The sequence below is a fragment of the Rhopilema esculentum genome, chromosome 16 (assembly GCF_057945365.1).
Source record: "Rhopilema esculentum isolate cy_ngs chromosome 16, ASM5794536v1, whole genome shotgun sequence".
Taxonomy (NCBI): Eukaryota; Metazoa; Cnidaria; class Scyphozoa; order Rhizostomeae; family Rhizostomatidae; genus Rhopilema; species Rhopilema esculentum.
In genome coordinates, this window is record NC_142830.1 from 211,033 (window position 1) to 238,013 (window position 26,981).

General features: G+C 36.9%; 2 protein-coding genes across 2 annotated transcripts; both read right to left on the reverse strand.

Moving 5' to 3' along the window:
• Positions 1–368: 368 nt before the first annotated feature.
• LOC135682140 (G protein-coupled receptor 183-like) lies at positions 369–1,373 on the reverse strand. Its single transcript, XM_089112902.1, has one exon. It carries the CDS (start codon positions 1,371–1,373, stop codon positions 369–371), a length of 1,005 nt encoding a protein of 334 aa, XP_088969028.1.
• Positions 1,374–7,078: 5,705 nt separating this feature from the next.
• Positions 7,079–19,245, reverse strand: LOC135682139 (lysosomal cholesterol signaling protein). Its single transcript, XM_065196884.2, has 13 exons — positions 18,522–19,245; positions 16,855–17,278; positions 15,604–15,766; positions 14,370–14,525; positions 13,738–13,821; positions 13,218–13,420; positions 12,388–12,511; positions 11,833–12,008; positions 11,014–11,347; positions 10,639–10,743; positions 10,178–10,242; positions 9,333–9,479; positions 7,079–9,188 (listed from the first exon to the last, which is right to left on the reverse strand). Exons 1-13 carry the CDS (start codon positions 18,877–18,879, stop codon positions 8,996–8,998), a joined length of 2,532 nt encoding a protein of 843 aa, XP_065052956.1. The 5' UTR covers positions 18,880–19,245; the 3' UTR covers positions 7,079–8,995.
• Positions 19,246–26,981: the final 7,736 nt, after the last annotated feature.

Genomic DNA, 26,981 nt, shown 5'->3' on the forward strand with positions numbered 1-26,981 from the left:
AACTACAATACTTATGGGGAAAAATCTTTAGAAGAGCAAGAGCTATTCCAGGGCCATTAGACCAAATAAAGAAGGAACGGTTTCAAAGAAAATACTACATAGACTGAATACTAAGAGAAGGGTAAGGTGGTGGCGTAAAACGGAGCTTTGGTTGATCTTAAGCAAACCGATAGATTTCTGCAAAATCTATTGTAATATATTTCTGTTTAGATCAATGGATAGGTCTTATCACCTTTCTTTATTCTGCTTTTTTAAACTAATAATACGATTTCTTTTACATTGCAAGATATCGAGTTAAATCCTTGCTTTATCCGACAATGTTTGTCCGCAATGGACAGCAAACTTTGTAAAATTGCTGTTCAAAGACGCTATAGCTGGCTTGAATCCATTATCTTTCTTTTGTTTGCTGGACATCCCTGATCATTTTGCACACCACTTTCGTTTTCCTCGTGAAATGTGACTTTGTTTGTTTTCCTGAAAAATCTTCGCAGCTTATCTCTGGATTCCTTCTTCGTTAACATATATGCAAGAGTTTTTACACTAAATGGCAAATATCCAAGGAATGTGACAGACATGTAGACAAAGTGAGGCAAAGGCACGTCTTGGAGAATCACAGACTCAGCTTCAATGATATATACAGGAAAATAACATATAACATAAACGAAAACCAGCATTAGGTAGTTATTGGCAATTTCCTTTTCTTCTGAATGTTTCTGCAGCTGTGCAGAGGTTGAATTACCGTTCTTTTTTAATTTTCTAAATATTGCGATGCTCAGCGAAGACAAAATGACAGTAGGAACAATTATGAACGGTATCATAAAGGCAGACATTTCGCCAACTGACGTAAAGAAAAAGAAGCACGCAGCGAACTTGGGTTTGAATGCTAGCTTGTCTGTCGCAAAGAGCATGCAGCCAAGGCCAAGTGCAACGATCCATGTTGATGCCACAATTGGTACCATGTACTTTGGCAAAACCAGTATTGCGTATTTTGTAGGCTTTGAAATTAAGAGAATGCGAAGGATGCTAAGCCACAGAATGGTCCACAAGGCACAAGTGGAAAGCACAATGATGCAAAATGCATTTACCTGGCATGCAACGTTGTTAAGAGGCCATCTGCCGTATGCAAGAGTCGCAATCTGAGTTGGTACAATCGTGAAAGTTGCCAATGAATCAACGATTATGATGTTCATCGTCAGCGAATTATGTAGGTTATGTAACTTTTTATTTTTTACAACAGTGTATGCAGTGACCGGGTTACCTACCGCCCCAATAATGAATATGATGGCCATAACAATAGTCTCGGCTATTCGGTGGCCTGGGTCATCTGTATGGAAATATTGCAGATCTGATCGTGAACTGTTGCTGCTGAGCATCTTGACGTGATTGCAAGCCTATACCGTTGTTGTTTCTCCTCACCCTTTGGTCACAGTTCAGTACGATACAAATATTTTTTCATGCACTTAAATTGAGTTAAACCTGCTGTTTCTGGCTACAAATGTGTAAAGGAGAATGCATCTCTACCTGGTTTATAGCGAGACTACGATTTTGTCTACGTATTCTAATGATGCAAAAATGTGCCGATGATGCCGTTCTAGAAGCGACTTTGGTCAGAGTGTAATCTGCCTAGCCAGTTATTGACCAATGAGTAATTCATTTTAGTATGGTGGCCAACACCATTATTCCAGCTGTCTTTACATGAGCAGGTTATTTGCATACAGTCGAACAATAGTTTCTGAAACTTCGAGGACTAGCATGTCGATGGCAATGTAAACATGCAATTGCTACCAACGATACGACATGGTTTATTGGAAGTCCAAGAAATGTAGCGATTTGCAATTTGCAACTAGGTATTGACCCGTTGTGAATGCCATGGTATTATCACACTCTCGGTTCAACCACATCCGACCACTATTACTGTACCCTACTATCGTGTATTACCATGTTTGGTACAGTAAAAACCAACATGTTACAAAAACCTTCCTTTTTGAAACCTGCCTGTTTTGGTTCCTACATGAAGAGAGATTAATAAAATCAGGCTGAAAGATTCTTGTGTATGGCTTTTGGTTTTTTTGGCAAATTTCATTCGGCAAAATAAATCATTGCTTATTAATTCTTCAAAATATGTAGTTGCGTCTTGGAGGTGCAATTTTCTTATCCTTTGTCCAAGGGTGCCTGCACACGATTAAGGCAGCAGGAGCAGTGCTGGTATTGAGGGTAAATAGTAGATTTTTTCCACTACTATAATCGATTATTTGTTAGGATGCAAAATAGAATATTTGCATGGGTCTGTTCCAACTAAAAAACTGGAATTTTTGCAATGAAAGGCTCTAAACCTAGGCAAAGTGTTGACAAATTTTTTTCCATGCAAGTACGAAATCATGGCAATTATAAATTGGCTGGCGTTGATTGTCTGCTTTGAGTGTAAAAAAGAAAATAATAATCACAAGAATAAAGTTTACATCAAGTAATTGTTTTCATGTAGCGTGTTTTTGTATTAAGGCATTAAGCAAAACACCCTCATTCTGACGATGGGCAAAATTGTCAGTATCCAATATCTTATAAGACGCCGTTGGTTTTTGAAGAATTTTATCGTCTTCTGACGAAAAATTTCTAATTTAAATTAACGTAATGAGAGTTGCTAAACTAGCCATCAAATGAGATTCTATAATGTTTTCTTAGGAGTTTATATTTTAAGGCACTTCTTGCCCCCTCTGCCCCTCTTGGAAGATGGTAGGAGGGTCAGCTGATTCTGCAGCCCCTCGAGGGTAGGTGCCTCTGCTTGAGTTCCTTTTGTGGTAATCAGGCAAACAGTTTTCTCCAAAAGTTTCGAAAAAATTCTTAATTTTCCCTCCATGCCGCTCCTAACTCTGTTTGCCATTAGGATCTCTTTGTGCTTGCTGGTACATTGTTTTGCCAGATTTGAAGAAATAATTCACAAGAATTTGGATGGAAAGAACGATGTTGTATATCAGGCTAATTAGATTAAATAATTCATTTGTCAAAATATTGAAGCATTTATTATGCAAAGTGATGCCAGCCCACTATATAACCTTTTAGACTGAACTATTTATTCTACAAAATCAGAACCTATTTCTAAATCAGAGTAATCAAGGTTCATCAATAAAGCAACGACTGTATATGTATATATATATATATATGTATATATAAGAACCTTTCCAAATTTCAGCTTCTTGGGGGTTCTTAATTATGGGGTTAAAACAGATTAAATTTCAGCCTCTAGGTTCTTATAAAAACAGGTTCTTTATGCGGGTTTTTACTGTAGTAGCTTGAAATCAATTGAAGCTTTAATTTCAGATTTCAAATTTTACAAAAAGTTTCCTATAAGTAGTTTGAATCACGAGTGTATTCATATATACACACTTAACAAACAAATATCGTGGCAATGTACGAGTTCATTAGAACGATCATCTTCCAATCTTCACCTGCGCAAATATTTATCTATGTATATTTATTGAAACCTGCCGAAGACAAGGTTTTCATTTCGAATTTAGAAAACATCCCTATCATCAATTAACATGGTCATTAATATTTCGCTACGAAACAGAGAAGCCAAAGGATATTCGAAATAATAGATGTTTCGAAACTTTGAAAGCAAATTCTGCTTTACGCCCGAAGAACATCCGGGTGTCAACTACTATGCCTGCCAAACCTCTTGGAACACTACAATAAGTTTTTGAAGATTTTAATACTGATGCCCCTTTTCCCCTCCGAACAATGTTGCTTTATGCAATGTTAAGAAGTTCGATAAGTTCGATGGTCATTCGAATGAATTCATTTCAGATAACAATGATATTTAACACTATGATGTGTATATGTAACATAAAGAAATTAAGAAACAAGATACAGGACCATTTTTCAGGTCTAACTAAACAAAAACAATCCTAAACAAATGTGGCAAACTATTGACAAAGTGCTGGACAGAAATTCATCGAAAATATCAGTTACTAGCTTAAACTACGAAGGCAAATATTTAACTAATAATAGCGAAATCGGTTGGTCCGAAACTAGCGGACGAAATGAAAACAAAATCGACTGATGACCCTCTTGCCAAAATAAGTGACAATAACTCTATGATTACTGATTTCAAAACAGTTGATACTCAGCAGATCTTAGAAGCACTGACGGGGCTGAAAAACGGCAAAGCCAGCGGGCCAGGTAAAATCCCTGTCAGATTAGCTAAAGATGCATCCGAATTTATTGCCCTCCCCCTTACACTAATATACAACTCATCACTCACCGCAGGTAATATTCTAGATATCTGGTATGTTTGCAAGGGTGACTCCAATTTTTTAAATCAGGTGTAAGGGGGGACATAAATAACTACAGGCCTATATCCGTGCTTTCAATATTTTCAAGGATTCTTGAAAAAATACTTCACGATCAGCTGATTGATTATTTCAAAGAGAAACAACTGCTAAAAAGGAATCAGCATGCGTTTCGTAAGCTACACTCAACTATCACGTCTTTAATAAAAAGTACTAATGAATGGCTTAACAATATTGATTCTCAAAAGATCCATATGACCATGTTCTTGGATCTAAAAAAGGCTTTCGATACAGTGGATCACAAAATATTGCTCGAAAAACTTTCTAGATATGGTGTACAGGGCAATGTGATTAACTGGTTTCGATCCTACATAACCCAACGTAAACAATTTTGCAGAATCAATGGTGAATGTTCCAAGCCCTTAGGGGTAGCATGTGGCATTCCCCAAGGTTCATGCCTAGACCTACTTCTCTTCATCATATACCTTAATGACTTTGAAAAATGTTTAAAGTTTTCATCGGCAAGCATGTATGCTGATGGTACACACACGACAGTAGTCCCTGAAGACATTAACAGGCTTACTCAAATGATGAATGAGGAACTAGAAAATATTTCTGAGTGGATGAGGATCAATAAATTTAGTGCAAATCCTTAAAAAAAATGAGTTTATGCTTGTCGGCTATCCACGTAGAATAAATAAAATTGAAACTCTAGCTCCTCTGAAACTTAATGGCACAGAAATAAAGCGAGTTAAAAAAGTAAACCTCTAGATATTATTGTGGACGAGAATCTCAACTGGAAGGAACACTTTAAATCTTTGAAAGGAAAAGTAGCAAGTGGTCTGTCTGCGTTGAAAGAACTGAAGCACATTCTTCCACGATAGAAACTATGTGAGATTTATTATGCGCTGGCTGAAAGTCACCTCCGATACGAAAATGTTGTCTGGGGTAGCCTGCCAAACACGAAGCTACAAATGCTTCAGCGTCTACAGGATAGGGCATTCTCAATTATTGAAAATGCCAAACAAAATGACCCCTGGAACAGTGATTGGCTAAGCGTTGATCAGATTATCTCTTTTGAAAGATCTATCATGACACACAAAAGAGTTAATAAACAGTGCCCTGAGAGCCTCTGGAACAAATATAATCAGAGGATTGAAATTTACAGTTATAGCAAAAGAAACAGAAGATCTCGATAAATCTTGACATCCCAAAGTTTAAGCTCGAGAATACAGAAAAAAAGGATTCCACTTCTCTGGTCTTGAAGCTTGGAACGAAATACCCATAGAACTAAGGGAGATCCCCTCGCTCTATCAATTCAAATGAAAACTAAAAGCTCTTTTGAAGAGCTCAGAAAGCCCAAATTAAAACACGACTCCCAGGAAGATCAGACGTCAAATTCAATTCACACATTATTAAATACTTTTTTAAAATTTTGCCTTCCATTATTAGTTTTTTAGCTTATCATAACTTGTATTTAGGTTTCTGATGGGATATTGTGTTGAAATAAGAATTTAATAAAATAAAAAAGGGGTCATCCATAAAGTACGTACGCACTTAGGGGGTGTCGACCAAAAATCGTACGCTTGCGTACAAGGGAGGGGGTGTAGTTGGTATTTAGTACGTACCTTAAGAAATTCCTAAACCGGAAATTTGAGCCTTGCAAGCTTGTTCATTCATTGTTCATATGGCAGAGATTTTAATGGGAAGTTTATTGCGTATTTTCCATCCATCGATGTGCTTCACACGATTGCATAAATTAGACAACTGCATTAACATATATTATAACAAGGAATGGTCAATATGTACAAATACCTGAATTTCCCTGGAAACTCTCAATTATTTTCATTATACCTTGAAATTTGGTTAAAAAGATATAAGCGTACGCAGTGTACGCAAAAAGGGGGTATATGAAAAGCGTACGCGTGCGTACAAGGGGGGAGGGGGTCAAAAAGTTGCTCTCAAACTGCGTACGTACTTTATGGATGACCCGCTACAATAAAAAGTGTTTTGAGGGGGAGGGGTGCGGTATCGGTCTTTGCGACCAGGCACAGTTTAGGACTATTGGCAGGGATTGTCTCTAGCCAGGAACTGGCGTCAATGTTGCACTGAATGCACGAAATGTTGCACTAATTTCGCCTGGGCTTAAGCTAAGTACACACTTTTTACTTTATAAGGAACCTTGCCCAAGACCTAGTTTTTGAAGCTCCTTATTTTGGACCTCTTTTGCACATTTGGTGCAATGAAAATTGCACATGATATATTTTACTTTCTATGTTAGTTTCGCTAAATTCTTAAATGTAGCTAGAAAGCAAGTTGAATAACAAATTTAAAGAATGTTTGATGTATGAATAAGTGAAAATTCAATCAAGAAGGAAAATGAAAAAAAAAACGAAATTACACAGAGACACTCGATAGCTACCTTCGTAAAACACAATTGATGTTCAAATGAGTGGAACTGGCTTTCTAATTCTTGATTGTTTGCAATGATAAAAATATACAAGAATAGAAAAGTTGCCTAGGGATTTTGCTTTAGTACAAACCGTTCTTTAGTTTTTCTGCTTTCTGCATGTAGTTTCCTTTTAAAGTGGTTCCTTCTAAAAACTGCATATGATGAGGTTAAAACTGAGGTTAATACTTTGATTAGGTTGAAACGACGAGTACTCTTTGAAGATGGCATCGAAAATGACTTTTAAAAAGCAAACATTTTGGAAAATACGACAGCTTTTTGTCTGACACTCTTCAGAGCATATAATGTCAGAATTTTATTTAAACAAAGATTTCCAACAAAATCAATGAACATATCTGCTGATGTTTTTAAAAACATCGATCGATGTTCACCAGCTTAATTGTGGTGATATTCAACATATCAATCAGTTCCTATTCACAAAAGATCGAACAACAAATAATTGATATTAACTCTCATGGTTAGACTGCGAAAATTTATGAAAAAATACACAGTTAAACAATGCAAATTCAACTCACCCAAGGCAAGTTATTTTTATACTAATTACATGCCCACAAAATAAAATTAGGCTGCCCACAAAATAAACATAGCAGTGACAATTTAACGTGTTTTAAAAACAACAATAGGTACGAAAATACATATATCGTGGTCTTTTGTACAAGGAAGACCGTGGAACTGATAACAGGGAAATAATTATTACATTGATGTTTAAACTTATGTGCAATGATTATTAAAATAATTATTACATTGATGGCCATGCCAAGACCTACGATGTTTTAAACTTTTATCAATATTGCTCATTCACAACAAAAAATTGACAAAGATTTCGGACAAAAATTGTCCACATAATTACTCTATTGTAAACATACCTCTATTTATAAAAGGTTGATTGATGGGACATAGTGCCTTTAAAGTTTTCTAAAGTGATTGTTTACGTAGGGGTCTCGCTATTACCCTGCGTTGATATTTGAATATTGGCAGTTTTGAGCTAAAAAATTAACTTCAAAAATTAATTGTGGCGACAAAAGACCAGACGTGTAGATGAATAACTTGTTTGAAGACTTGTGATATGCTTTCATTGTAAATGTGGTGGAGGGGGTGCTTAATTTCATATGGTTATTAATGCTTTAATGTGTCCTGATCTTCAATAGACAACGCTACTTAGAAGATAATTTAAAATGCCGTGGTTATTGTTCCTGCACCGGAACTCATCACATTTCAGCTATTCATCCGGCATGCATGCGCATCAACTACTTGCGCACGAAAACAGTCTGACGCCTGCGCACACCTAATAATTTTGTCTTGAAAAATTTCATTCGAGATTCGTTGACAGACCTTGTAAGCGATGTTAGGCCGGTGCTGCAAGGCTCATACAAACGAAGTAAATGTTGGCTGCCTGTGTGATTTATCGTTGCTAACGATATCTGAAACTAGAAATATTGCTTAATCGATTTCGTGAACCACAGGGCCGATCCAACTTGCCGACAAAGTTGGTGAACCATCCATTATTTGCCTACAAATATGAAAATTTGCCAAAAAGCAACCTTAGATGATTGAAAAATCAAATAGAAACTATGAATTTTTCCAAAGTGGGGGTGGGGATCACCACAATCGTGTCGGGTTGCCACTTGAGTTTATGGCAGAGCTTGCTCTGTGTGCGCTTTTTTGAAATCTGAAAAATTCAAGCAAATGGGCTGCATAGAAAACACTGTGAACAACGTAAATGGGCTAGTTATCAGGCTATTATTCCAGGGCCTTTTATGTATGTTTCGTGCGCAAATACTTGCCTACCGTATGAATAGCCAAAATGTGATAAGACCCGGTGCCGGAAGAATAACCACGGCTAAAAAACTGCAGAAGCAGACGCGTTTAACGCAATAAGCATACAAAATCCAATATACTTCCATTATTTACTTACAATTTAATTTACCTTACAAGCGAGAAATATTTCATTTCATAATGAATTGAAACTAATAAAGGCAAAATCCATGTGATTGTCACACGTGATAAGGAAGAGCATAGAAGCCGATGGCGGAGTACTGAATGAATGGCTGCTACTCTGAATTTACGGCTACTTCACTGGTTTATAGTACATTAAATGTACTGCAAAGTAGGTAACACATGGACACAGCATTGTCAAATACTGGAAATATCGCTTTAGAAAAGCATCAACTTTTTATTAGGAAATTTTCGCATCTTGTGGTAATATGCGAATTAATATCGAGTTAAGTATTTTGTGTACCTAACAGAATTTATAGAAATAGGGCAAATCATAAAAATAATGTTCGTTAACGCAATGTTGAATTATCCTCCCTTTAAGTAAGCAATTGCCGTAGTACACGGCATCGGCCCTTGTATTCGCGAGACCGAATTCGATGATCCAGTCAACCATTTGATCGCCACGAAATACGTTCTTGTATGATCGGAAGTGAAACCTACAGAACACATAAATATCGAAAATACAAAAATGAATTGAAAAAAGTAAAAAGTAAACGACGTCAGAAATACTTCTCAAGAATTTTGCACTTGATCTACCGCATTGAAATTAGGCGCAAAATAGAACACTGTTTGAGACAAACCTGAGGTCGCTAACTAGATCTTTTCTGCAGTTTTCGAGATGATGGGCTCGAAACCTCAAGCAAATATCTTTGACTGTTTGGTCAAGATATTCTAATGGTTCCAGTTGTATCTTCTTGGCAATGCATCCTGGTTGTATACAGCCGAGACTGAAATTAAAAAATTTGAGTAAGTTTGCTTAAAAACTTTAACGACAGGGTGAGCTGTCGTTGTCAGTTGGCACTTTCTGCTAGTCTCTACAACCATTCTTAATTTGATGTGAATAGACCTTTAATCACTATTTGATGCTTAAAATGTCCTGCTCGCTAAATGAAAGATAGGCACTAATTCCTTTCATATAAATAGCAATGGCAAGGCCAACAGTCACTGTTCAGGAGTGCTACGTGTGCTTCAACTGTAAAGTGATATTTGGTGGTATATAATTGAAATATTCGTTCTCTGATTAAGTTAAATAAAAGTACCACAAGCATCGATTAAATATGGCTGTGTGTCATAATGATAAATTCCAATTTGATAAACATAAGGTACTGTGTCAAAAAACTCAGACATCGTAGAATAGCATCTTTTGGGCCAAAACTGCAATTATGCATGCATGACATGCATGCCATATAGACCAAAATTATACAGATTAATTCAGGTTTCGTACGAGAGAGGAACGAGGTACTTCAGATGGCCTAAATTCTCGCATCACTTCTATAATAATCTTATCAAAGGATGTCAGTTTTTCCTCCCTTTAATCTATTTATCCAGTCTCAAGGTTATTTCCCGCAAACAATGTTTAACGATATCATATACATAAAAAGTGAATTTTAGGAAAGGAGTTGATAGTAATAAAAAAAATACCTACCGTTCAAAGGACAACAAGTTGAAAAATATCTTGTTGAAACCGAAAATAGCAAAGGACAGGAGACCCTGCGCGAAAGAAAGAAATTGTAATTGCCACATATAGACTTCTTAATCTAAAGTCGTAAAATCTTTCAGGTAGTTATTGCTATAGGGTACAAAGTTAAATAGCTTCAAAAAAGATCGATACCAAATGGGTGAATATCAAATTGCAAGTAAAGTTTTACAGGCCTTCTTCATGAAAAGTACGAAAATGAAAATAAACGACCAGAAATAAGTACACATTCGAGAAAGTAGCTTTTGATGCAAGATGAAAATTATGATGATCTTCTGAATGCTAGGTTGTAAGATCAAAAATAACTAAGAGGATACTTTGCTAACGGTTTGAAACCTCAAGTGTAAAGATTGAGATACAGTCGAGGAAAGCATGATACTAGTCTAATATTGAATGAAAGGGAGCTTTACCTGGCCAATTGTGCATGTGACTGCAAGGAATTCTATTTCCAAGAATATGCCCGCTCTGTGCGCCTGGCAGTTTTGTTTCAAACGCTCGAAGCAAAGAAACACGTTCTAAAACAGACAAAATGTTCCAAAGTTCTAAAACTTTTAAATGTTTCAAAGTTCTAAAACATTTAAAGGCCTACTGAAAATCCACAACATAATCATGGCAGACGTTTGCCATTTCTTAAAATGATATTAAATAGGATGACTTTAGAGAAGGATGTGCTGGAAGACAAATTAGCTTAAAAGAGAATTTAATACAGATCTTGTTTATTTTTGGATAAAAGATTGCCAGCAAATCTTTTTTCGAGGTCTTAGATTGAAAGAAACAGGACTTACCAAAACTGAGAAGAAACACAGAAATAGAACGAGAATGACGTGGCGACTAAGCTGGTGGCGATCTCCTTGCAGATATTCTTCAAAGGTGATCTTTTCGATATCCTTCAGAGCCTCGTATTGAATATCACCGGTATCAGAGGTAGGCACTGCTCCATACATTTTCTTCTTAGCGAAAACTCTTTTCCTGCTATCGGGGTTTTGTGATTCATCTCTTTCATGCGAGTAGAGTTCTTTTTGTGTCTGTTCTTCGTCATATTGATGGCAACAGCTGCTACCCTCGGAATAATCTTCTATATCCTTCATTTTTTCGCATAGGGTCTGACACCGACTGCAACTGAATGAAAAAGACAAAAACGATGCTAATATCATGTTCTTCTCGGTCACTGGCTTTTTGGGCCAAGGGTTTTATGAGATCCCGTGTGTTGCATGACAAATAACATTTAGATAACTTGGTATCTTTAATGTGTTTATAAACCATAATCAAAAACATACATACACGATCAAAATTTGTTCTTAGATTTTTGATCGTGTATGTGCCTTTTTAATTATGGTTTAATTCTTCTGTGATAATAAAAAACGAGTGGGTGTGATATAGTAAAGCGCGTTAAAAGTTGCTTGCAATTGCTCGACAAAATTGTTTTTGGCATACTTTACTACAATGCTTTAACTCAACTACGTTCTTTTTGCGACTAAATGTTCTCAACTGAACTCAGCTCAACAAATTCAGTTTATTTTTTACATGCCGTGGCTATCTACCTTAACCAAACTTAGATGTCAAGCCCCAATCTATGCATTACACATAAAACAGTGAATGCTCACGATTTCCTAAAACCTTCCTCCGCAGCCGTTTCGCTGATGGCTAATTGCTCCATGTCACTTCCGCTCATTTCTCTGCACCGACAGTATTTGTCATACCTCTGCAGGATGATTAAAAAAACCACACAAGAAAGAAGAGAAATCACTTGCGTTACACCATGAAACCAATTGTAGACTTTCTGAAATGAGCAGAAGGTAATCAATTAATGACAACATGCAGAAATCAGAAAATAACAAAATCATATGCTGCTTTCATCTTTAGCTTCAGACATTATGTCTGAGGCAAAGTCTTATCTTTCAAAACAAATGCATTCAGTTCAATTTTCCTATCAAATGCAGCAAGCATAAGACCAAAATATGATTCACACTTTACACTTTATTACGACAGAACAAATTCAAAATTATCAAGCGTTAATTTGCCATTACACTTTACTCTGAGGGGGGGGGGGCATTACTTATATTCCATGCTTACGACGTCATAGAGTAACTATGATGCATCCTTAAACTTAATCAAAGGTAATGAATATGAAGAATGAAGGTTTTAAGGAAAAAACCTACGTTTCCATTGATATATTCTAAAAAGGGATTGAGCACTTTAGAAGCATTGTTCTGCAACCCAGATATTTCGAGGTCAGATCCAGCCTTGGTAAATGCTAGACTGATGCCAATGGCTAAAGGAAAACTAAAAGAAAAGTACAAACACAATTAAGATGAAATCTCTAATTAAATCACAGTCTTCAAATTTGGTTTGATACCAACAAAGTTGGCGAATAACGAATTATGATTTGTTGCTACTAGGTAAAACATTGCAGCGGTTTTTTAGAGTATTGCGAAGGTACTGAAAACTTTTTTGAGGAGAACGATCCTGAGCCAGTTTGAAAACACGTTCCTCAAATGTCTAGACAGTTCCCCTGTAATGTTTCATAGTAGTACAACTCAGTTGCTTTGATTTCTTTTTCTTAGAACTTTATTCATGACAAAGATATATCATCAAAAGTCATCAAATTAAATAAAAAAGGCCGAAATAATTCAATATAAAATAGAACCCAACCCTCTAGCATATAAAGCAACGTTTCAAGAATGATCTGATTTTTTACCGAAAAATTATCTAAAGCCGACATTTGGTGAAACTTTGAGCCATGTGAATATTATAGTGCATCGCCCTGAATTCAAATTTCTGATGCTTGCTGACATTTGCTGCAGATTGGAAATGCTGGGTAAAGTCACTTCGTCATTTCAAACCTCAATCAAAATTTTTGAACTCTCATGTACTTGTCGAATTAAATCTCTATTTTATTTTTCAATGTTGCATACCTCACATTACTACCTCTGCAAAAATGTCAAGAGAACTTATAAAAAATTCCAAACTTTTGAAGGGTAATTCTTACCAAATGCCGCAGATAAAGATAATTGGTTTTTTTCGTGAAGCAACGCTCTCCCCTTGGCACCTCACTGCTGTCAACGCATAGCACACCAAGGTTGTCCAGACAGTAGTTCCAAACAAGCCAATAAGAAAAACGGCTAGAAGCACGTGATACCCATCTTTAATAGATACGTTTATTGACAATGACATTGCAAGGGATAACAGGAGCTGAAAAGGTTCACAATTACTAACTTGAAAACTTGTACAAAACATGGTAACAACTAGAATAAAATAACAATGAAATTAATTGTGGCCATTATAATCAGATTGTTCTTTGTTGCGTAAACATGCCCGATAATATGCAAACAAATAATAAAGAGTAAGCAAAAAAGTTGTTATAATCTTAAATATTACACCCCTTTCAACAACAATGTATTCACATTTGATTTAATGCTTGATTGCAGACAAACGGAGTAAAGAATGATTTAATCAGCACACAATTACCAAAATGATAGCAACAAACAGCAGAATTAATTAAAAGAGACCTGAAACCCGATGAGGGTTAATGTGCATTGATGCAGAAGCCGCCTGTAATACTTGGTTGTGAATAAAACAATCATCACCCAGACCTGCCACAAAAACAATTTTTTCATTTATTTACAAGCGTCCATGCAAGACTCAAGTAAAGGGAAGGTAAGACATGATAATGTTTGTTCGAGCAAAAAGTATCGGAAGACTCGAATTTTGTTTTTTGACAAATATAGAAGAATAAATTGTAATGTATGTAGTATAATTACACCCGGGGGCGTAGCTAGGGGAGATGGGGGGGGAGGGGGGGGTTTACACCCCCACCCAATACTTCAGTAATTCGTCAGTAAATCTTCAATTTGTCTTCAAAATCCTTAGCTTGATGGTAAAATCATCTAACAGTAGGTGAAAAAGTACCTAAATTCTTCTCCACTATGTTTTCATCTGTACATTTTTCTATACAATAGATGACCCTCCACCCCTCTAGTCTGGAAGGTCAAGCAACGCCACTAATTACATTGAGTACAATTGATGGCTCCACTAAAATCTATGAGCCATTGTCATATAGTATGCCCTTATATTTGTAAAATATAAAAAAACTGATTCAAAAGTTGAATAGAAGACAAATGCAAAAAAAGAGCAAACATACGCAGCAAACAGTGCTAAGGATGCCAGTGTCAAAAAGTGCTTTATTAAAACCACGACTGATCTCATCACTCTCAGAGCTCATCACCATTATCATTTTGGAAGAAACAAACATGATCGGAGCTGAGAGGAATGTTCCCAGTACCATGCTTGTACCAATCTGAAATGTAAATAAACCCTTCAAGACAATTGCTGGAAACTATGATGGAGGTTGTCACATTTAAGATACAATTAATTTTTAACAAATTAGGTACAATAGAATTTTTACAGCAAAATTACTTCTATGTCATCAGTGTCTTCAACTTGCATAAAGTCAGATGTCCCTCTTTTAATATCTATTTCGAATTTGGCTAATTGGGTATTATAACAACACTTAATGTTACCAACGAACATAATGTCCCTTCGCGTAGCCTTAACTTTCTCTAGATCAGCTCATAGGCAATATTTGACATTATCCATAATCTCCTTGATGTCTTCTTCATCAGGATAAACTCCTCAAGATAAACTGATCACCAGGATCTGTCTATTCCTTTAATGCAGGGTACCGCTATAATTCAGTTAAGTCTCTGTCAGAGGCTTATTCAAAACTTGCTGTTGGAGAGAGGGGCTTATTCAAGAAAAGGGCTTGATTGAATTGTAACGGTAATCAGAAGTGGCTAGTGCAAATTGCAGGCAAAAGAAATTCAGTTGGGAAGATTCACACCAAAAGACCTTTTTTATTTTGAGACAGCTTTTCAAATGCATCAGAGACTTAGGCAGAAAAGTTATCGCAAAATAACAAAAACTGCCTGTAACCAAAGAAGCAAGGGTGGGTTTTGTTTGCCCACTCTACCAAAAAGGCAGTGCAAGCCGGTGCACTTCTTGGAAATAGACAGCAATATCCTTGCAATGAAAATGGGCATTCTTAGAAACCCAAGCAAACATTAAGTATTTCTGAGTTCATTTCAGAACCATATATCTCACAAGTTTATGCAAAAGAAAGGGTTTTGATACCAAAAACTTTAAAGTTAGTCCTATCACCATAGCTCAGTTTTTTGGCTTTGGCTGAAAATACATGTGTATCTATCATTTTCATTATTTCACCTCAATGCACTTCCCAAAGTTATCCAACAACTCTTATATCTATTGCTATATGGCTTTTTGAATTTTGGTTAGATAAAATATTTGTAGCAGTGGTATCATATTTCATTAGACAGTGCAGAACTTATGCTGCTAAGTTAAAACAAAATCAAACTTACAGTATCCACATGAATTCCATACATTGAGGAATAGACAGCAACAGGTGGTGCAGTTGGAAGCGTCCCATAAATGAATGCAAAACTTGTCAAGCTTGTATCATTTACAGATGAATTATTGTGCAGCCAGAATACAGCCTGTCTTGCTATCACAGGGAATATGAGGCTACAGATAAGAAAAAACAAGCAATAAAAACTTGAACTGAAATGCTAGAAACTGTGCTCCTACTCTTACCACCCCAAAAATACAATGAAAAAAGTGCTACATTAATGCAATATGTGCTAAGCTTACACATGTTATTTAAGATATGATTTAGTAACACTCTGATAACATTTGTATCAAATCTTTCATCTGGTGAAAACCAACATTTGCTACACAGAAAAGAGGTTTTGAGGAATAAGAAACAAAATCATCCAGATCACTTTGTTGATTTTATATTATTTTACCATTGAAAATCTAAGGTCAAATTATTTTACCCCCACTTCAATACTTTTGTCCACATTTTTGCTGTGTCAAAGTGTTAGCATTCACTGTGGTTGCATAACAAATTTTGTATGCCATGGTAGTAGCACGGGATCCTTAACCACAAAGCAAAACTGTGCAAACAAGCTGTGTGGAGCCAATCAGAAGATTATTGCATGTTTGAGCAAATAAAAAGACTGAAGAGGAGGAGGACCTTGAAAAGATTAGCAATAATGTGATCCTTGGCATGATAACAAAATCAACAAGGCAAAACATATTTCTCTTGTTCAATCACATTATTTACTTTACTTTGTTTTAAGTTGGTAAACATACACTACTAGCTATATTAAAGCTAATTAAAACCAGCATCTGCTTAAAAATTATATTTCTCAATGAATCATAATTCAATTTTTTACATTATCTTTGCTTTTAAACTTTTGTTGCCAAGTTTGACTAAAAAAATTAATTGGACAACCAAAATTTAGTTTAATATGTCATTATCTGACCACTCGCTTTAGAGTGGGCAAAATCAGATGAAAACTGGATTTATGATGATATACGATATGCATATTGTGTAATATATTGTTGTTTTTTTAATAAAGGGCCCTTGTTGACAAAAGCAATTTGTGTGTTTAATAGGTTACTCAGTGTAAACATTGTTTTTATTGTCTTTATCAGACAATTCGATTCACTTGCAACTTAGTGTATCAATATAATGCAAAGTTAAGGTATCAACAACACAGGTTTTTAGAAGAGCAAAGCTTAGAAAAAACAACAAACAAAAGCCTCACCTTTTACAGAAAACAAGAAGGAAAGGAACAATAATTGTGAATCCATTTAAACTTTTCATGTTGCCAACCAAATTGAGTCCCAAATAAAACAAAGATGTAGCTCCAAAAGAGTTTCCCACAACCGAGAGGAATGGAGAAAGAAACCAATGCTGTCTGTCAAACCCAGTAAAAGACTTTGTCCCATTCAAAACAAAATTGAAGACAATACCCATTATCACCATAAACACCAGCGGATTTGAAATAACACCTTTCACTGCTGTCCAAATTATTTTCAACTTGCGGGGCTTGCTGCCTTTTTCCTTTGCATTCTTATGAAACTCAAGCATTAAAAATCCAATTGGGTTCAAGAGAGCTACTGACACTGGAATCAACAAGTACAAGTATTGCACATATTCAGGATGTGTTTCTTTGTAGATGGCATCAACTACAAAAAGAAAATAATTTTTCAACGGAACAAACTTTTGCAAAACAAAAGCAAAAAGAAAGACTATAAAGAACTGTAATGTCCTTAAAGATCAATTCACATTCTAGTCCAATGGATTAAAAAATCTTACAATGCTTGAATAAAGTCAGAAACTTCTGCAATGCTGTTCCTTTTAGCAGTTAAGTAGTTTATAGAATTATCAACATACAACTATTTTCAGGCCAGTGTCCACTTGAGCAAATTCCTCAACAAAATTTCCCTTTCAGAAAAAAGTTGTGTTTGCTGAGAAGTTTTACTAGTGAATTTGCTTAATGCCCAGAAAGAGCAAAAGACATTCCAATCACTGACAAATTTGCTGAAGATTTCGCTCCAGTGGAAACTGGCCTATTTTGTAGAAGGTTAACTCCTTACAACCTTCACATTTTGCTACCAAATTTGCCCATGCCCAGAAAGAACAGAGGACATTCCAATCACTGACAAATTTGCTGAAGATTTCGCTCAAGTGGGCCTTTAATGACCACTAATACAGCAAGATAAATTTTTTGTAATATGTATCATTATAAAGGAAAGCTTGCTAAGCTCCAACCAAATTGATGCTCTTATTGTCTGTGGAGAGCATGGGGCACTTTAGAAGCAGGAGCAGGTGGCATAGGCAATTTGTTGGAAACCTCATATTTGTTTGGCAAGGAATATTTGTAAATTTATAGATTGGCAAGGATTTATTGTTTTATGAGAAAATCTCTCAACATTATTTGAGATTTTTGAGTTTTTTGAGAATACTAGATTATTGATTGGGCTTTCCTCACATGCTGGAAACAAAGTTTTCCCATGCATTGTATGGTCTTCGAAAGAAAGGGGGTCGTGACACTTAGCATTTCAAGGATTGTGCTTTACGCCCCCCCCCCAGTTCTCAGCAGAATCGATTTTGTATTTCGTCTAAAGTCGATGAGAAAATTTCGGGGGAGGGGTAATATATTGACCCCATACTTTTTGTGATGTAATCCTATGATTTTCAAACTGCCAATATTGAAACAAAAGTTAGTCATAGGCGTTCCCTTCGGATAAAATTGGCGTTCTCTGTTGGTAGAAGGGCATTTTCTGGAGGTTAAAAGGGTGTGGCTTAAATTTCTTTGGTTTGTCCCCCCTCCCCCAGAGCTTAGTGGCTGGCGCCGCCGTTGACTCCAGCCCATAGTAAAATTCTTTGTAAGAAATAAATATTTATAAAGAGGGGCTTCTGACTTACATAGGGGCAAGCCAAGTGCTAGGTCGTTTGATTGCGTGACGAAAATCGCAAACAACCCTGCTCTTCCAAGATTCCCTGACATTGGTTGGCTAACGAGAAGAGTTAGCGAGGCAACTATCACAAACAAAATGGCTTTCGCTGCGAGAATCCCAAACCAAAAATTCCAGTCCACTTTAGAAAAGTCTAATTCCACAAGTGACTTGAACAGCAAAGCTGGTAAGGCGACACGGGTGATGTACAGCTCAACTCCTTTTCCTTGGCTTGCTGATATCAAACTTGCTCGGCCGCAGACATAGCCAATGAGTATAATAAGAAAACATCCCAGTAAAGTCGGGTACACGTTACCAAAGGCATCCATAACACCTACAGAAAGGGCGTCAAGAATACGCTAGTATACGATAAGATCAAGAGAATAGCTCTTTCCAGTACCAGAAAACATATGACAAATGCTTTCATTGGAGACCTGCATACAATTCACGTGAGGACAAGAAAGTTGCCACAAGTTGTTATGCAACACTGGCATATCCCGTGACACAGCCGTTTATTAGCTTGCCAGATGCCAAAAGATGATGAAAAAGGAGCTACATTTCCAACATTTGGTCGAATTTACCATCATTTATGTATTGAGCATTGTTTGTGTTATTGTTTGGCACATAATCCACGTGGAAAATACCAACAACAACATCACTACATCACATCACCAGAATCAAACTGTGCTTGAGAAAGAGGCTTGGAAGACAGTATGCTGAAACTGATCAGTGATTTCCATGCTGCTCGACCTGATAGTAATCAATAAGCATGATTAACAGTGCTGAGGAAAGGGGGGAGGGGGGGGGTCACTGACCCGGGGGCCCTTGGCTTTAGGGGCCCATAAATAATAACTCAATTGAAAAAAATTCTAAGTAATAATTAGCATAAAATAATATTAGAGACAATAATGACAAAGGTCCATGAAGTCGTTGCCTGCCTCACTGTTAAATATAATTTTGTTAAAAATTTCTCATCTTTGTTGGCTAGGGCTAAAGAAGTTCAACAGCTTCTGAATGTTACCAAAATTTGATTGCAGGGCAACATACAGGGCAATATGTATGTCATACAGATTTACACTATGGCATTCGAATCTATTTGTAACAATGTGTCGGTGTTTCATTTTCTAAAATTTAAGAATTTCTAAGAAAATTTCATTTTCATGCATTATGGTGCTAAGATATCAGTTATGCTCAAATTATCAGGTATCAGATATCAGTTATCAGGTATGGTAAGTATGATATTTGATGCGTACATTGTATTTCGATTGTATTTAAAGGACAAGTGACACACTTTTCACCCTATCTTTTCTTTTCATTAACTTATAGATCATCGTTTAGAAGTAAGTTTTTCCTGGTTTAGAACAAAAAATTCTAATCAGGGGGCGCAGGAGGCGCGATTTTGCTTTTTATCACGTGACCCTATGACGTACATTGTGATAATTTTCCTATCATTGATAGAGAGTTTTCGAAACACGATGCGACAGGTCCAGACGAACTAAATTCGTTTAGAAGCGTGTTGTAAACATTAATATTGCACTGTATACCAGTAGCAGCAATAACAGATTATCACAATCTACGTCACGGTGTCACGTGATTCATTTCCCGCGATAATTTTAAAAGGGTTTTTAAGTAGGAAAATAAAATCAGAAAGGAAAAATATTTCAACAACACTCTCATACAGCATTTTACTTTAAGTTAAAAGAAAAAAAAATTTGGCGCCAAAAGCGTGACACTTGTCCTTTAAAGGAGAACTGACACGCAAAAACAACTTTGGCTTATTCGATGCAAAATTTGTCGCTGACTTCAAATCTGGAAAAAGTTTTCTTCTTAGATTCGCCGTTTTTCTGATATTTGCACTTTTATCCGTCAAATACGTCACAGCCAGGACTCGGGAATTTCCCGAAGCGGAAACAAGATTATCGCCAGGAGTTGTTAAAATTCTCGGTTGACGTCACAAGTGACATGTTAACAATGCCGTTGTAAAGGCTTTCACCGCAACGGTGAAAGTACAAGTGAAGTTTCGTGTTTTATTGAAAATAGTCCGCGGTGAAAAGACAAAAAATTGTCAGGCATTTCATTTATAAGTATATAGTAGCTAGAAAATCCTAGCTACATGCCTGCTAAGACGCTTATATCCACATAAAATTTATTTTCATGCCATGATATCTTCGAACCAGCATGCTTTGAAACATTGAAAGAACCTCTAAGCTTGTGAAAAAAGGAGTCGACTTTGTTTGAAAACTGATACCGTTTTTTCAAAGTTTTTATTTTTACAATTACAAAAAAAATCACAACATGTGGGGTGGGGGAGGTGGTTGAAGCAGTAGCCAAAAGACAAACGAAATCTAGTGGAGACAGCGGTAAAAGCGATCCTGCAACCTGCTTTGGGTGCAGAAATATGAATTCAAGAAAAAACCTTGGTTGATGGGAGCTGCGAGTGTGACTAAATAATAATTTCACTGAACTTGATTATTGTATTTTAACAGAGGTTGAGATACTAGGGAATAACCTAGTCTTGCAAAAAGACCATCCCCCACCCAAGTCAAAATTGTTTGCAAAAGAAGATAATGCGCCAGTTGATTTTTCTATGAAAGCTAAACAGCATTTTCTTCGACTAAGAAATCAAGTTCTTTGACTAAGAGCTAAGAGCCTATTTCGTAAATCCAGATTTTTCGACTGCCAGGTAACTTATCAGTTCCCGAAACCCTTCACGCCCGGTGAAAATGGCATAAAATCCGCGCAAATCGACTTTTAACCCGCCTTTACTATTCAATATCACTATACAGTTAACGCGTTTAAAACATTGAAAAACAATCATAGAATGTTATATTAACAATTGATAACTTGCAGTTCCGTTTAGAGCATCATAGGTATTTCAGCGAATTAGGCCATACAGACAAAGCAGTCTGGACAAAGACGCCTCAATCTGAAATGAAATTCTAGTTTTACGATACCTGATCTCATTTAGATTGTAGCAATAGCATTGTTTTTAATAGAAATTCCATATCAGTTTGTACTTCCAGTCTGTTCATTGTTTATAATATCGTCACTGTTGAGCCATGGGACGACTGTCTGCCCAAGCGGCAGCGCTGGTTGGTAGCAAAAACTCAGACGGCTGAAACTCTCCATTTGTTTCGAAATCAGTGTAATAAAACTCCGATTCAGAGTCCCAAACCATTGAAAAAGTCAATTATGTGTCAAAAATGCAAAATTAGCTCCTTTCACATGCACAAAATAAACATTTGTCCGCAGCATTTTGTTACAGGTTTCTATAGAGAAACACAATACGTGCTGAGAACATGTCACTTGTGACGTCAAAGATGATCGTCCACTCGTGACGATTTTCGCCTCGAGTCTCAAGTTGTCGGAACAATTGTCGTTTCTCAACTTAAAACGCCTGTATTTCAAAAACGGTAACTGTGATTTAAAAAATTTTTTCGATCCTGGAATTTGCTTGTCACAAACTACCGTTTTAGCCAAACTTATTTTTGCGTGTCAGTTCTCCTTTAAGAAGTGCGAGGTTGAATGAAGCAGTGCGATAGGGAAGGAAACAGAATAAACAGTTGCCTAAAGTATTAAATGTACTTGTGATTATATCTCTTCCATTGAATATCCCTAAATCTTGTGCCTAACCCACTTGTTTTTTATTCTCAGTTATTTAAACGTATCATCTTGTAACTGTTATTTTCTTTTTCTTTCTAATTCACAGAAGGGGCGAGAACCATGGATTTTCCGACAAAAATCTAACAAGCTTCTATATCTTTCTCATAAATTTCAACATAACATAACGACATCAGAACTGAAAAAAAGATCTTTTGATATATTGAATATTCTTATGCTTATTTAGATTCAAATTTTTTCAAACAAAACATAGCATTTAGATAAACATAGACAACCATGTTAAATTTTTGAAAAGAGCAGAGGTTTTCCGACAAAATGGCAGTTTAGCTCTACGGTGGTGTTTTTGCTCCCTCTGACCCCCTCTATTTACACCATTGCCACCGGTGCAGTTTAGCCACCATGGCAATCTTAGCAACCAAAATAGCCACCCTAGCAGTTTAAGCAACCATAATTTTCAAAAATTTCTGGGGAGCATTCCCCATACCTCCTAGAAACGTCTGCCTTAGGCATGCCTTATAATTTAATTTTTGTCCTGACCCGAGGCCCATAAATTCTCTCCGCGGCCTTGATGATTAATAGTCATAAATTAGTGTGATTAATTATTTCAAGTAAAGGGTTAGGGTTAGGGTTAGGGTAAGGGTAAGGGTAAGGGTAAGGGTTAGGGTTAGGGTTAGGGTAAGGGTTAGGGCTAGGTTTAGGGTTAGGGTTAGGGTAAGGGTAAGGGTTAGGGTTAGGGTTAGGTTTAGGGTAAGGGTTAGGGTTAGGGTTAGGGTTAGGTTTAGGGTAAGGGTTAGGTTTAGGGTAAACTAATTACGTCATCAGGTCGAGCAGTATGGAAACTAGACAGCTCCGATCAGTGAGTGTTTTCACTTTCAAGGTTTCTTCAAAGAAGTTTTCAGGACAAGAGAAATTTAAGGAAATTCGATATTTCAAAAGAATGAAAACTAATTGCAATAGATACTGCTGTTTGACAATGATGATTTTATTTTTTCTATGATTGTCTTATAACGAGATCAAGATGGGGGACGGACGTGCGAATGGTAGCTCTGCAAATAAATTTGGCCGAAGTGATAAAACTGATGGTAATATGACCTTGTGCGACGGGTGCACGGTGTGATTTCATAACACGTGCATCGATGACAATGCGAAGAAACATACTGTTAGGCCTAGGCCTAAGCCCTCTGATGAAGAAAGTGAACCCACAAGCAGAGTGTGGTTTTGCCCTATCTTTAAGAAAACTCGCTCAAGATATTTTGCACAGCAAGAAATATGAAAGACCAACGGATTCACGTAAGCTCAAACAAGCGGTAATAAGATTACCCTAATTGAGATGCAGCTGGAAATCTCACTACTGAAGAAAGAAAACAACACCCTTAAAATTCGACTAGAGTCCACGACTTTGTTCCTGAATGAAGTCCTAGATGATCAGACAAGCCGTCCAGCCTTTGCGAGAACGACCAAGCATGACAAAAAGTAACAAGAAATAGGCCTAACAAAAAGAGAGGCAACAACAAGAGAAAAGGTAACACAAGTGCAACACAATCTAGTGATATAAATTCTGTCAAGTATCAAGACAAAGTTACTACATCAGATGCAAACAAACAGAGAGAGGCGAGATACGAAGAAACAGCCCAGGAATCAGGAGATCGCCCACAAAATGGTAAAGTGCTTGTTCTGGGCGATTCGCATGTCAAGCGATTAGACTAAAAGAAAATGAAGAATATCGCTCCCTGTGGGTATGGGGGTCTCAAAAGTGTTCAAGACCGCATAAAACGCAAGAAGATTATTGAAAAAAAGATTGATGCTGTTAAAGAAGTCATTATACATGTTTGTTGCCACGATGTCCCAACAAGGTCATCTAAGGAAATATTAAACAATATTGATGACAAGCTGATGACAAACTACATCTTAACCCAAATGGGGCTAGACTGTTTCCTAGAAATCTAATCAGGCATGCAATTTCATGGTAATACGGTGCTAGTGTTGATGCCTGTTTAAAAACTAAAACTAAAATTCCACCTTTGGAGGACAATGTTTCTGCGGGGGGGGGGGGGGGGTCTCATCAGCAAATTGGCTACAAAAAGGGCATGGCAATTGCATCCTTGAATGTTAACGGTCTCCGTAGTCATCTTGATGAAGTTAGATTATTGATTAGAAACCTCGGGTTACATATCCTTGCCTGAAATGAAACTAAGCTAGATTCTAACTTTAGGCCGATTTCCATTTGAAATTTTTTGTGCGCGCGGGCGTAGCACCCAAATCTGAGCATGCGTAGTTAAAATCAAGTGGTCTGGATTTGGTGTCCGCTGTGAGCGCTAGAAAGTTGAAACAACTCGATTTTAACTACGCATGCTCAGACCGCGCGCACAAAAAATATGAAATGGAAATCAGCCTTTTTTCAAAGAACTGACTAGTGTGGCTGAACCAACAAGAACGTCTGGACAGAAAAAGCAGTGGTGGTGGCGTTTCTATTTATATTAGGGACTATACTAAATACAAACCACATTCTGATGTTCCAAAGGATGACGTTGAACTCGTTTGTATTGAAGTAAAACCACCCAAAAGCAAGCCATTTCTCATTGTAGCTTGGTACAGACCACGTAGTGACCCTGTTGGTTCTTTCAATAAGCTAGATCCTCTTTGGAGACACTAATCATGATCTTGCAGGATGTGAAGCTGATCAGCCCAGAGACAACAATACAGAAAATTTGTGTGATGTGTATGGGCTCTTCGGCATCAAACAGCTTATTTGTGAACCAACATGGGTAACCCTGACCACATTTTCTTTCATTGTCCACATTACCACAACAAATGCCAGAAACATAATGGGTTCGGGAGTGCGTAAAGTTCCTTTAAGATATCATCATTTGGTTTACTGCATCAGAAAATTTAATGGTGCAGTTGAAAAGGGCCCCAAAGTGATCAAAGCACGCAAAATGAAAAATTTCAGCGAGGAAGCATTCCTTGCTGATGTTTCTGCTATATGTTGGAAGCAAATGCTCACTGAGACCGATGACATTTATGTTATGGTCAATTACTGGTCCAGCCTATTTTCCCTGATTATTGACAAACATGCTCCAATATGTGAAATGCGCGTCTCTGAAAAATACTGCCCCTGGATTAAACAGAATCTTAAGGATTTAATGCGGTCAAGAGATAAGCTAAAAAACAGCAGTTGCAAGTAAGTCATCCGCAATAAGGTCAACACTCTCAATGGCCAGTTAAAAAGGGAATATTACACTAATAAGATCTCTGCATGTGAAGGGGATATGAAGGAATCATGGAAAACCATCAATGAACTTCTTAATAAGAGGTCCAAGTCCAGTAATATTGACTGCCTTAAGGATTGTGATAAAGTGATTGATCACAAAAATGATATATCTAATGCTATGAACAGTTTCTTTTGCTCAGTGGGGAAGGATCTTGCAGAAAAAATTGACCAGGTTCCCAACCCTCTTCTGTCAGGTGATTATCAAATCAACAAAAAAGGGCAGAGTGCAGCATATCAGGGATGCATTTACCAAAGAAAAAGCTGCAAAGAGGTTTGGGGTTGACAAAATTTCTAGCTACATCCTGAAACTGGCTCAGCCATTTATTGAAAACTCGCTAGCCCTTCTGTTTAACACATCCGTTGAAACAAGCGAGTTTCCAGACATATGGAAATAATAAATATATGAAAATATATATGAAATATAACAATTAACTTAAAGCTGATTTTTATGACACTATCTTACCTTTCTGGGCGTAAACAGTTTTGTAGGGTCAACGGCATTGATTTAGAAGTTAGGGACATAGAGACCGGTGTGCCACAGGGCTCATGTCTTGGCTCAGTACTTTTCCTCTTTTATATCAATGACCTCCCACAGGCTGTCCGGGATTCAGTTGTATCCATGTATGCTTATGACACCAGCCTGTGTTATCGATCTTCTGATATTACTGAGCTGAATGAGGCTATCAACAACGACCTTAGTAACTTAGACACCTGGCTGCAAGGCAACAAACTTACGTTGAATGTCCACAGGTTTTTGAATGCCCACATGAGATTCTGAGGAAATTTTGAAATTCGTCCAATCAGATTTGAGGAAATCTAAGGATATTCTTCGTCCGGAAAAAGGATATTCAGCTGCCACTCTGTGGAAGCACTGTTGCAAGATATAGCTGCATATCTAACACATGACCCGTCGGAACCGCTCCAGATTCCTCCATCTCTAGTTCAGTGATAAAAATTAGATTAAGTCGAGCAAAATCAAGTTTCATTCACAGCGTAACTTACAAAACAAAAAAATATAAGAAATAACTGTCAGCTCAATCATACTCAATGCACTGAAAAAATGAAATTTATGATAATAAATGAAATTTATGAGACATGGACTCCGATGCAGGTTGGAGAGTGGGGTGGCCAAGGGAGAACTTAATATTTTGGAAAATGGTTTGCAAAAAAATGCGGGATGGCCACAGCCCCCACTTTTTGGCAAAGCAAGTAGTTCTAAAGCTGCAGTAAAAAGGGAAAGAATCTATGGCTTCCTACTTTTGCTAGTCATGCCTCCCTTTTCAAAGTTTTCAGTCAATTAATGCTATCAGTATCACTTCGAGTCCCTACTCCCACTCTGAATGTCTTGGCACAACCCCTGTACTTATTCAGAATTAGTAGAAAATGAAGACATTCATTCGTATATTTAATGCTTATGTAGATAAGTTCATAATTTTTGTTATTATCTATTTAGATTACTCTTTCACAGAATGAGAACATTTTCACACTGTAGAAATGAAAACACTGTGCTGGTTCTGTGGAGGAGGGAGCTACAATAAT